The 13,473-nt window shown below is 45.2% G+C and overlaps 1 protein-coding gene across 1 annotated transcript in view; it reads left to right on the plus strand.

Moving 5' to 3' along the window:
• Positions 1 to 1,437: 1,437 nt before the first annotated feature.
• Positions 1,438 to 13,473, plus strand: part of MYO16 (myosin XVI) — a 493,885-nt gene continuing 481,849 nt past the window's right edge. The window contains exon 1 of the mRNA XM_030314012.1: positions 1,438 to 1,670. Within this exon, the coding sequence (XP_030169872.1) occupies positions 1,643 to 1,670 (28 nt within the window). The 5' untranslated portion in view covers positions 1,438 to 1,642. The remainder of the gene's footprint in view (positions 1,671 to 13,473) is intronic.

Here is a 13,473-nt window from a genome sequence, read left to right on the forward strand (position 1 = left end):
CTGTAGATGTTTTTCTGATCTTTGGAACAAAGGTTAGGAATTGTACTTCCCATGTGTCTGTGAGGAAACTGAGGCTCCAGATAAAATAACTTGTTCAAGTTGGTACTCCAGTAAGTGATCGAATCTGGATCTGAACTTGGGTCGTCCTGACCCAGACCTTGAACTTGTTCTTCTAGACATCATACTATTTAAATGGCTGAAACGGGGGTGCCTGGATGGCTCAGTAGGTTAAGCATCCTACTTCGGCTCAGGTCATGATCTCGAGGTTCATGAATTCAAGCCCTGCGTCGGGCTCTGTGGTGACAGCTCAGAGCCTGGAGCCTGCTTTGGATTCTGTGTCTCCCTCTCTCTCTCTGCCCCTCCCTCACTCGCACTCTGTCTCTCTCTGTCAAGAATAAATAAACATTAAGAAGAAAAAATTAATGGCTGGAATGATTTCTCATTGAAAACTTAAGTCACGACCCTTTGTTGCATAGGTTTGCATTTTATAATCTTTCTGCTTAATGGAGGTGTTTCTCTTAAAGTTTTGCTTAGTAAGGGAATCCCACACCTAAGCTTTTGCCATAAAAGGATGTACACATTTAACCTACTTGTTCATATTTGTCTTTCCAATGCCCTCAAAATCCGAAACACAAATTCTAGACTGTGTCAAATCACCTGCAGAGATCATGATAAAAAGTCTCAATTTGTAAGAACAATTAATTTGCCTCTGTAAGTAACTTAAACATGACCTTCATCTTCTGCTAACGTGGCTGTTGCAGGATAAGCATGTTATTTATTCTTATTGCAGTAATCCTTGAAGACCACATATCTCTCTCTTTCTGATTCCAATTCAGTCAGACTCCGTTCATCCGGTCGTACAGTGATATCCATCACGCTCTGCAGAGGTAGCAGAATCCTAAATTTGTAAAGCTTCGCAAACCAAAAGCTTTTTTGGGGGCTAACTGAAGTTTGACATTCTGCGTGTAGAAAACCGAAAAGATGTGTTGTGAAATGGAATGTCATTTCCTCATTACGAAGAGGCGGACCTTACGACCTCCGATTCTAAGAGGTGGTATTTTGAGGTCCTGCTCTCCGTTTCGTGTTCACACACAGCAACTGGTGGTAACTAAAAATAGTGTGCTGTGCCACCGGCTAGGAATCTGGTCACATTGGGCTCACGGACAATGTGCACGAATAAGATTTAGGATCCCTGGTTGGGTTTCTTGCCTCCAGCCCACTCATCAGCTAGTTTGCTGCCATTTGCAAGCTATTGAAAAGCCATTAACAGGCAGGACCAGGCGAGCCGCACTGCAGCACCTCTGTGCGGGCAGAATGTGGCTGCGTGTGCGCACCAATTAGAGCGGACGATCCCCGGGACTGTGGCACTCGGAGCCCTGTCAATCATCGGCGCTACAATAGCACGTGCAGCAGTGGTGGCCCCAGATCCACCGGGGAGGGGCTTCTCCGAACTCCAGCTGCGGCATGCGAATGAGTTTGAAGCTTTCTGCAGGATCATGGAACAGAGCCTCGGTTCGATAATCCATCCCGGGGTAAACTGTTACCTGAGGAAGGGCTCTGAATAATGCATTGCCTGGGGACTCCAGTTGTAGCCGAAGACAATGCTGGAACCCGGAGCGAGATTGCTGTCTGAGCTGGAAAGATGTCTCACTATCATTTTATCAAGTGCTGTAAGTAAGCTTGACATTTTGCTCATATGGCTGTCTTCTTGAAATATTATTCTGTACAGGTGCCAGCATCAGGGCTGGTCTTCCGGCATGCCACATGCAGAAGGGGGGCATGGAACGGTGACTTTGAAAGATGTGTTACATGCTTGAATGTATTGCCTCTTAATTTCAGGTTCAGAAATTGTTACACTGTGATCCAAATACTGAGGGTACAGAAATCTTTAAAACTTGACCTTTTCAGGAAACATACACACAGCAATTAAAAAAAAAAAAAAAAGAAACAACAACTAGCAATTCGTGAAAAGGGATTTTTAGGATATTTCTGGGTATCAGCCTATGATAATACAGTGTTTGCAGAAAAACTTAGTTCACGAATGTAGGGCTGAAACCATTTGGTTACTGTGTTTCTTTCAAATTTTACTGCTTCTTCCTGCTTCAAAGCTCAACTTGTCAGCTTGATCTTTCCCATTATCCTTGACAGTAAACTTTTGTCCTTGCATCGTTTACCTTGGAGTGCTCAGGGACTCGAGTGACATCTGTACCAAATGCTCTGCATGGACGCTAGCATGGTGAAAACAGTTTGTCACTGGCTTTTCTGATGAGTCCACAAAGGCTCTCTTCAATGCCTGATTTTTTTAACGATTTTCTGAGCTAGATAAAAAGCTGCATCTGAACCTTCTCTGGAAGATAATCATGAAGAGGGAAACATATTTATAGCAAAAATGGCTTGCCAGACACACATGCTTTCTCTTGTGGCACTTCTGAAAACTTCTGCACATGTATGTCCTCGTCTTAAAGTGACAGATGACATTAGTAGAAAATGGTTTCCTCTTAGGACGAGGGTTTGGTTGGCAAAGGACATTCATTACATGTTCCATGTAAAGTAACGTTGTTCAAGGGAACACATTTTGAACGGATCTTGAGTTTTGCACTAAAGGAGAGTGAAAGATAATGATAACTGAGAAGGAAAAAATCTCTACCTTTCTTTTGTCTTCTGTGGGGGATGTATATAGGAATGAGAAAGAATCTATGATTAATGAGAACAAAAAACGTCTCACTCTTCACCAGACCCCAAAGAGGCATGCGTCTGGCTTGCAGGATAATTTTAGTTCCAAAAGGAATTCATTGATCAGCTTGTAAGTTTGAAGATTAACTCTTTCATTGATACAATTGGGGATGTAAAGCATCTTTAGGAATTATGAGCATAGTTTTTTTGTTTTAATCCCTGAAATCCTGGGGTTATTGTCTTGGTGAAATATATGTAGGATAGCACTGCATTAGCACAGTGTCATTATTTCTCCTTCCTGTGCCTCTGCAGAGGAAATTCCTTCAACCCTCTGCACCATTTCTACAAGGAACCTGGGTGATCGCCGGTCAGAGTGAACACACCTGGTGGAAGGTAGCCGGGAGAGCTGGGCAGAAGCACAGAGGGACAGAGGGGCATGAATTGGGGCGGTTCCGAGAGCAGTTAGTCACCAAATACAACGTGAAGCTGCCCTTTCCTGCCTTATGTTACTTTTGTTTCAGCTGAATGATTTGAGTTTAGAATTTCAGAAAATTAAAAGAAGCGATGATGTCTGGTCAATGGTAGTGACTGGAGTTAATTCTTGCAGCCTAGATGAAATGTGAAATGAAAGAACAGTGAAATGTTTCAAATACCTGGGGATAACGCTCCTGATGAATTTATCAAAGTAATTGCATACTGCTTACAAAAGATCGGACCACATCCTACGCTCGGTGTTTGGTAATATCTATAAAATGGAAAAGAAGCAGGGAAATGTCAAGAACGGACTTCCGTGGCGGACTGGTATGGTGTGCTAATGGAGGTCAGAAACTATATTTCATTGTGTGCCCCTGGTCAAGGGCACTTCACAATTGGGCTGGATCTTGGAGGATGAAGAGAATATAGAAGGAAAAGTGGGGGCATACAGAGTCAGAGGGTTTGTCGATAAGGATCATAATCCACAGCTTTGTTGTTGTTCTCAGTGGATCGGGTGTTTCCATATTGTGTTCCCTTGATCCTCATATTGGGAATGATCTATTGACAAGGCGAATTGGCCTGTGTTCCTCGCGTCATCTCTTCCTGGCATCAGCGTCCACATGCCCGTCTTTTCATTGTGGCCCTGGTTTGTCGCCACGCTGTGCCCACTTGCAACCAGGTAGCAATGCAGGAAGTGGTCGAATTCCAGGGCAGGAGTAAGAACTTGCGAGAAAGAGTCCCCTGTGGGCCTAGTAAGGGAGCCTTATGTCTGGATCTCGGGAGACCAATCAAGAATGCTTACATGGAACTTTTAACTTCATCTGGGGAAATACTCATTATTCAGTGTTAAAGCATGTATGTACTGAAGGGTCTAGGGGCACCTGGGGGGCTCAGTCGGTTGAGGGTCTGAATTTGGCTCAGGTCATGATCTTACGGTTTGTGAGTTCAAGCCCCACATCAGGCTCGGTGCTGTCTGTGCAGAGGCCACTTTGGATCCTCTGTACCCCTCTTTCTCTGTCCCTCCCCTCACGGTCTGTCTCTCTGTCTCTCTCTCTCTCAAAAATAAATAAAAACATTAAAAAAAATACTGAAAGGTCTAAACTCAAATTCTAACAGTGGAAGTCTAACTGATGCAATAATCAGTTTTTATAAGTGTAATTGTATATATCATATAATTATTATAGTTGTAATAATAATTATTCATACATAAATATAAAACATAGGTATTAGATATTAATTATGACTATATACTGAATATAATTATTTGTGTAATTAATTATAACTATGGAATTCTCTGTTACTTTTATGAATTAGCCTAAATTGTCTATAGTGGGCATGTTTTATTTTTTAAAAAATTGCTTTTAAGTATATTTATTTTGAGAAAGAGAAAAAGAGAGGGCAAGCAGGGGAGGGGCAGAGAAAGAGGGAGAGAGAGAATCCCAAGCAGACTCTGTGCTGAGGCCCAGTCCCACCAACTGTGAGATCATGACCTGAGCCGAAAACAAGAGTCTGATGCTCACCCGACTGAGCCACCTGGGTGCCCCGGCATGTTTTACTTTTATAGTCAGAAAGAAAACTTTAAGAGCATGTCAGAGAGAGAATATATAGAGGAAGAAATCGGACAGCAGGAAGATGGCGGCGTAGGAGGACGCTGGGCTCACCGCGCGTCCTGCTGATCACTTAGATTCCACCTACACCTGCCTAAATAACCCAGAAAACCGCCAGAGGATTAGCAGAACAGAGTCACCGGACCCAAGTGCAGACGAGAGGCCCACGGAAGAGGGTAGGAAGGGCGGCGAGGCGGTGCGCGCTCCACGGACTGGCGGGAGGGAGCCGGGGCGGAGGGGCGGCTCGCCAGCCAAGCAGAGCCCCCGAGTCCGGCTTGCAAAAGCGGAGGGGCCTGACGGACTGTGTTCCGACAGCAAGCGCGACTTAGCGTCTGGGAGGTCATAAGTTAACAGCTCTGCTCGGAAAGCGGGAAGGCTGGAGGACAAAGGGAGGGTGAGCTGCGGAGCCCCCGGACGACAGAGCTCAGTTTGGCGGGGAACAAAGGCGCTCGCCAGCGCCATCTCCCCCGCCCATCCCCCAGCCAAAATCCCAAAGGGAACCGGTTCCGGCCAGGGAAATTGCTCGCTCCGCGCAAACACCCAACTCTGTGCTTCTGCGGAGCCAAACCTCCGGCAGCGGATCTGACTCCCTCCGGCTGCCACAGGGCCCCTCCTGAAGTGGATCACCTAAGGAGAAGCGAGCTAAGCCTGCCCCCCCTCCCGCCGTGCACCTTGCCTTCCCACCCCAGCTAATACGCCAGATCCCCAGCATCACAAGCCTGGCAGTGTGCAAGTAGCCCAGACGGGCCACGCCACCCCACAGTGAATCCCGCCCCTAGGAGAGGGGAAGAGAAGGCACACACCAGTCTGACTGTGGCCCCAGCGGTGGGCTGGGGGCAGACATCAGGACTGACTGCGGCCCCGCCCACCAACTCCAGTTATACACCACAGCACAGGGGAAGTGCCCTGCAGGTCCTCACCACACCAGGGACTATCCAAAATGACCAAGCGGAAGAATTCCCCTCAGAAGAATCTCCAGGAAATAACAACAGCTAATGAGCTGATCAAAAAGGATTTAAATAATATAACAGAAAGTGAATTTAGAATAATAGTCATAAAATTAATCGCTGGGCTGGAAAACAGTATACAGGACAGCAGAGAATCTCTTGCTACAGAGATCAAGGGACTAAGGAACAGTCACGAGGAGCTGAAAAACGCTTTAAATGAAATGCAAAACAAAATGCAAACCACCACGGCTCGGATGGAAGAGGCAGAGGAGAGAATAGGTGAACTAGAAGATAAAGTTATGGAAAAAGAGGAAGCTGAGAAAAAGAGAGATAGAGGAAGAAATCGCTTGGACCCACATCTCCACCCACATTCCTTTCTCATGGCGTGGGCTCTGGCCTAATTCTGCATGTTCCATATCTCTTATATAGAAGAGTCGAAAACTAGAGTATAAGAATTTCCCATGGAAGCACGATATCGCTGGAAATCTCTGGAGCACCACCACAGAAAGTGCTGATGCTTCCGGGATCTCTGTGGCCAGGAAGTGCGTTTGGACGGGTCTGTCGTGCGATTCTGTCTGAGTCACGCCTGGTGGGTGGTGAGTGAACCCGGCAGGTGCCTCAGTGAGGTGCAGGCAGGAGCAGGAGGGAGGAATGAGAGTTCTGGGCCACATGAAGGCCCGGAGCTGTCCTTGGACTTACTGTTCACCATGGGCACAAGCGTGAGGTCCGCCCGGCTCTGGCCTCTTCAGTGCCTCGGGAACAGGACCTGTGCCTGGCCTGTGTCTCTCCTGGTTTTACTTCTCCAAGTCTGTGGGGCTGGACAGCACTGTTTGCAGTAGGAAGGGAGTGGAAGCTACTTCACATGAATATACTCCAGAACTGTTAGTTCACTCCCGGCATCCAAACATGAATTCTACAACAAAGGCTGCTATTTTGCATATTAAAAAATTTTCACAATACCAAGGTCACCTTAGTTTTCCTCTCCTCGCTCGTCTTCATAAAAGCTCCTTCCACCGAAAGGTCCTCCCTGCTCGTTTTCACTGGTTGTGCCTGCTGTTCAGGTGTTGAGAGCCCCCCTCTCCCACCCACCCCCCTGCTGCAATGCTGCAAGCCCACCGGCACGCCAGGAGGCTGGTCCCGGGACTGCCTCACCCCCTGGGCGCACCCTGTGCCCGGGTCAGGCCTGTGGTCCTTCCACGAAACGACCCCTTTGGCCTCATCTCCCCCTTGCACTCAAGCAACGCATGCCTAACCAGCTGAGCCCGGCCTGTGTGTGCGCACACCTAGCTGCTGGATGATCCCTGAAGGCGAGGTCCGGGCGAACGCAGGCTCATTTCATGTCGGTGTCAGACGGTAACCTCCCCCTCGCTCCTCCCGTGCTGCGTGTGGTTGCTTACACCTAGAAGATCCTTAAATTTCCCTCCCAAGAAAACAGCCGTCAGATGCAACTTGGGCATCTTCCCACCGGTAAGTCTGTGAAGGTGCTGGTGTGTGAATTTCCCTCTGCCCGCCGTGAGTTGCTGCTCCGTGTGTGTCCAAAGAAAGACACGGTGCTCTAGACCCTACCTGCTCTTGCCTCCCTCCTTCAGTTACCCCTGCTTTCTGCTCCCTCAGTCGCTTCTCCTCGGAACGTGTTTTGTACATACAGGGCCCAATATACCTACTTTGGGTAATCAGTCTCCCTTGACCTTCCTGGCCGCTAATGCATTTCTTTGCTTTCATGGTCACTCTTGGAAAAATTGCCTACACACTCCCCCTCTTGCCTCTACAGATTGTTCCACTGACCACGCCACCGTATCCGTATTAGTTAAACCCTCTTTATGTGGCGAAATCCGGTGGACACTGGTCCTTCCTTATGTTCGTTAATTTCTCACTCCACTTCTGCCTCTTCTTTGGCGATCCTTGGGACTTTCTCCTGTTTCGGTGGCAGCTCTTCCTGTGAATCCTTGCGGGCTTCTCTTCTTAGAGCTTGGTCCTGACACTTTGCAAAGTCCCTGGTTGACTCATCCATCCCTGTGGCTTTAAACCTCATCTGTATTTTCCCAAATAACTACCTTTAACTCAGATGTGTCCCCTTCTGTCTTAACCACATGGGCATCTTTTCTGGCCGGTAAATATGTCTAACTATTTTTGTTTTGAATGCTACGTAATATTCCATAGCATGTGAATTATTTATTAAGCCATTTATTTATAGACTTCTCTTTTGTAAAAAAAAATGTTTATTATCTTATTTTGAGGGAGAGAGAGAGAGAGGGAGAGAGAGAGAGAGAGAACATGAGCAGAGGAGGGGCAGACAGAGAAGAAGAGAGAATCCCAAGCGGGTCCCATGCCATCATTGCAGAGCCCAAAGTGGGGCTTGAACTTGTGAACTGCCAAAACCACAAGTCAGACACTTCAACGACTCAGCCACCCAGGTGCCCCTAGACTTCCCTTTTTGAAAGGAAATAAAACACTATGTTTTAGGATTTGGGCTTCTATTGCTAAAGTATTGATTCACAAGGGCAGTGTTGTTGAATCAAATGGTCTGTGCCATTTTAAGTGGCGTAGAAACTGCCAGATTTCTCTCCAATAGGCTGTGGCACTTCAGATTCTCACCATCAGCAGAGAAAGCCCATCCCTGCCTCTCTGGCATCCCGGAATGTGGTCCTTCTTCAGATGCTGTCAGCACCTTCTCCCAAAGGTGTAATTTTATTCTACTACTAATAAAGGAGTTTCCCCCATTTTGTATGAGCCCTATTTCTTCATACTTGTTCTCATTTGTTGATTGGATTGTTTATACTTTTCATTATCAACTGTATGTTATCTTTTACATTAGGAAATACCAATATTTCCTTGAGCGTGTGCTGAAGAGAGCTCTCCTATTTTTCTCTTGTGTTTTTGTTTTGGGTGTTGGTTGGCATCTAAAATTGTAATAATTTATAGAAACAGTGTCTCCTATGGATTTTGGTTTTATTTATTGCTTTTGGTTGTCTGTTTTAAAGTTAAATGGTTAGTCGTTGTCTTATTTAAGCTTTTATTTTTATATTTTAAGTTCTGATCCTTGTAAAAGTTAATGTATGGCGTGGTGTGAGATCAAAGTCACCCCCTTCTATTTCTATATGCGTCGCATCCACTGAATTGTAATTCCATTTTTGTCATATTTTAATTCCAAAATGTCCTTGCATAAATTTCTAGTTTCTGTTCAGTTACACTGATCTACTTGCCTCGTTCACGAGCATACTGTTCTGATTTTTAAAATATTTTGTTAGGTGTTCTCAAATACTTATGTTTTCATTCAGTATTAAATTGTTCAACTAATCTGAAGTGAAAAAAAAATTCTCAACCAGGTTTAAAAAAAATTCACCTTGCAATTTATTTACTTTATTTATTTATTTATTTACTTATTATTTTAAATGTTTACTTATTTTTGAGAGAGACAGAGAACAGGGGAGGGGCAGAGAGAGAGGGAGATACAGAATCTGAAGCAAGCTCCAGGCTCTGAGCTGTCAGCACAGAGCCCAATGTGGGGCTCGAACTCAGGGACCACGAGATCGTGACCTGAGCTGAAGTTGGACGCGTAACCTACTGAGCCACCCAGGTGCCCCATACCTTGCAATTTAAATTTTGTAATCTTAGTTTTTTTTTTTAATGTTTATTTATTTTTGAGGCACGGAGAGACAGAGCATGAATGGGGGAGGGCCAGAGAGAGAGGGAGACACAGAATCCGAAACAGGCTCCAGGCTCTGAGCTGTCAGCACAGAGCCCGACGCGGGGCTTGAACTCACGGACCGCGAGATCATGACCTGAGCGGAAGCCGGATGCCTAACCGACTGAGCCACCCAGGTGCCCCAAATTTTGTAATCTTAGAATAAGATCTGTAGATCAATAGCACCTACGATTCTACTAAAATTAGTTTTAATACATAGCACAACTTTTCTAAATGGATACTTCTCTTTATAACAGAATTGATAATATATGAGTATTTATATAAGAATTATAACAATGATTTAATATCTCGTGAACACTGCTTTATTGAATGTTATCGAAATGAAAGAAAACATGAATAAAGCTCTCATACTAGTGATAATCTAGGACCTCTCAACCTAACACAATTAAGAAAAAGATAGAAATTAAATATGCTGCTGAAGGTAAATCTTTTTTTTCCCCAATGTTTATTTATTTTTGAGAGAGAGAGAGAGCCAGAGCATGAGTAGGGAAGGGGCATAGAGACAGAGAGAGGGAGACACAGACTGAAGCAGGCTCCAGGCTCTGAACTGTCAGCACAGAGCCTGATGCGGGGCTTGAACCCACGAACCGCGAGATCATGACCTGAGCCAAAGTCAGACGCTTAGCCGACTGAGCTACCCAGGCATCCATAAAGATCTTTATGTTTAATGTCACATGTCTATATCTATGTACAACTCCAAATCTAATCTATATCTCTATATAACAATATAGAAATATAAAAATATTTCATGTATATGTATGTATATATATATTTCTGTTATCAGTTGTAAAGTGAACAGCTGAAGAATATCAGTACAGTGATATGTCTGTTATTCAACATTTGACGGCATTGTTCGTATATTTCACTTTTTATACAGACTCGGGAATGTCATGGCTGCTGTGTCCCAGGGGTGCATCCAATGCCTGTCTCTTTGTGTGTTGCTGCAGTTTTTGCCTTACATTATTCAAGGCTTATCATTGTGTACGGAGGGTTCCGCACCTGTGGTCTCACTCGACATCTGTTAGTCTAATGTGATGCCCTCTCTTTCTGTAGGTTGTTTGGCGAATGAAAGGGGGCTTTTTATGCTCCCAGTGGTTGGCTCACACCTCATGTCACTTTAGAGACATAAATATGCCACGGTAACTTAACTGAGTTGAATAGATTAAGTTGATTACATTTTTTCTTTTATCCCATTCATTCCTATATTTATGAATTCGGTAAATATATACTGAATTCCTGTTCTTTTCCAAGGACTGGTCTGCGGGCTAAGAATCCAAGGGCAATCAAGGCAGCTAACATCACTCCCGCCTTGAAATTCCAATTACAGTGGTGAGACAGAGCAAGCTAGTCAACAAACAGATGTAGATAAAAAAAATTTTGGTGGCAGCAACTGATGTGAAGAAAACAAAGAAGTTTAAAGATTTAGTAAGTGATCTGGCAGCAGAACGGGGTGAGGATGACCTCTAAGTGACTGAATGAAGTGAAAGAACCAGGATGTGACTATCTGTGGGAAGGGTGTGCCAGGCAGAGTGAGTAGTAAGTGCAAAGGCCCTGAGGCCGGGATGGACATGTTGCTAATTCAGAGAATCTAGGCTCTCGGAAGCTAACTTTTTTTTAAAACTCTTTTTTAATACTTTCCAAACTCATAGATAAATATTATTTTTTATTTCATTGCTCTTATCTGTTCAAGCTAAGGGTCTGTAAGTCCACTTACCTTTACTTCCAAACTTCTTTCTTTCTTTTTTTCTTTAAATTGAAGGTTACCTTTTTTTTAATATGAAATTTATTGTCAAATTGGTTTCCATACAACAGCCAGTGCTCCTCCCCACAGGTGCCCTCCTCGATGCCCATCACCCACCCTCCCCTCCCTTCCACCCCCCCATCAACTCTCAGTTTATTCTCGGTTTTTAAGAGTCTCTTATGATTTGGCTCCCTCCCTCTCTACCTTCCAAACTTCTTTAAATAGGTATTTATATACGCCCCTCAAATGCCTTCCTACCTAATGACTACGTTTTAGCTCCCGCTTCATTATTGCGTTGAAACATCAAACCCTTTTATGTGCCTCATTTACCTCCAAATGTTTACCTACTTTGACTCTGTGATCATCTCTAATTTCTTAACTTTTTCCTTGCCTGAAAAAAGTGCTGGTGGAACTCTTTGACTCATTTTCTTCCAGATTCCTTGCTTGTCTCCCTACTTCACACCTGTTGCTTTCAAATGTCTCCATCATTCACTTATGCCCAGACATGATGCGGGACACCCAGCTTCTACGGGCGGATAGGTTTCTTTGGTGCGGGAAATTCACAGTCTAGAGGGGAGATTGGAAAGTGAGCACTCATGTTTCTGTAAGTCGCAGTTAGGGGAGAATGCAGAGCAAGGTGCCTGTGAGCAAGGCGTGTGAGGAGGGGGCCGGTCTTCTCAAAGTGAGCGAGCAGGCATTGAAGGAAGGGGGTGGGGCGGCATCTACTGATGATGGACGGGTGAGGAACCTGGGCAGAGGAGACGCTCTCTGTGACATACGTCATGGAGAGTGCATGGTACATTCAAAGAACAAACAGACAGAGTCCCACATTGGGTTGGGGGGAGAACAAATGTGCAGTATTTGGACAGATAGGATGCATTTTTATGGTATTCATCACATGAGAGGGTTCACGGGGTGATTTTTGAAGAGTACGCAATGTGATAGGGTTTGCGTTCAGGACTGTCATTCTGTAGCGATATGGTGGGTGGATTAAAAGGGAGATTGGAAAGGGGAACAGACAGGAGAATAAGCTGAAATCAGAATGGTGGCCATAGGGATGATGAGGCATAGTCTGATTTGAGAAGTATTTATGGGAAAGAATTAACAGAACTTGCTGTCTGATTAGTGAAAATTTCTGTGCTTTGCCTTGCTCTTTGTCTTTAAATGTGTCTTATTTCGGTTATTTCATTTCCAGCTTTGTGGATAGATTCCAGGAAAACATCTGTGGCTCCGCTTCTATCAGGGTCTCTATGTACATGTGGTCAGAACCCAAGCAGGCCACTGTATCTTATCAGCTCTTCAAACTTGGAACGTCCGAATTTGGTCCACACTCTTCCTTCCTAAGCCTGGACGTCCAGATCGTGAAGGCCCAATCCACTATGTAACCACGTTTAGATCTTTCCTAAGAGTAATTGGAATCCATTAAAATCTTTCACCCATTAGAGTGGAGAGCAAAGCTTGGTGTTAGTGGGGTTGACTATGGAGAACCAGAGGAGGGGAGCAGGAGTGGGGTGGGGGAGACCAGCTAGGAGGCTCTTGTGGCAGTCCACACCCAGGTGGAGGGAAGTCTGTGTTGGCCATTGACCTCAGAACGGAGAACAGTGGATGAATTTGAAGGAGACTTGAGTACTAAGGGATCTTAGGCTATAGGACTGATTTGGGAGTTGCAGAGGATGAAAGAGAGGGAATATTCAGGACTGGCACTTAATATTTTCGCTTGAACGACTATGTGTATGGTGTTTTCATTAAGCTCAGATGTGCCCCAGAGAAAGAGAGACAGGCCAGGACACGTTGGGTCCCGTGATGTCCAAGGAGAGCTGCCCAGGATACAATTGTATATATGGGTCTGACGTCAGGCTGGAGATGTCTATTTAGAGACACGGGGTAATGAACATACTGGTTTTATTTCAGCCGTGCTACAGGAGGAGCTAGGCAACGGGGATACATGGCTCAGGTCAGACACTTCTGGGAAGCAGATAGACGAAAGGCGTTCACAAAGGGAGGAGGAGGTCTTTGGTCAAGAACACGAGCATCACGGTGTCAGAGGCAGGGTCTGCTGAGCAGCCGGTGTGATGTGACAAGATTAGGGCACATGTTTGAGGAGGATCTACTGGGACAACAGACAAGGAGCAGTGTCAATGGACAAAGTGAGTGGCATTCAGACCGCAGTGTCTCGAGCCATCATCGGAGAGGAGTTGAAGACCACTGTGTGCTTTTTTTTTTAATGTTTTATTTTAATTTTTGAGAGACAGAGCAGGAGCAGGGGAGGGGCAGAGAGAGAGGGAGACACAGAACCGGAAGCAGGCTCCAGGCTCTGAGCTGTCA

This window comes from Lynx canadensis, chromosome A1, assembly GCF_007474595.2.
Source record: "Lynx canadensis isolate LIC74 chromosome A1, mLynCan4.pri.v2, whole genome shotgun sequence".
Taxonomy (NCBI): domain Eukaryota; kingdom Metazoa; phylum Chordata; class Mammalia; order Carnivora; family Felidae; genus Lynx; species Lynx canadensis.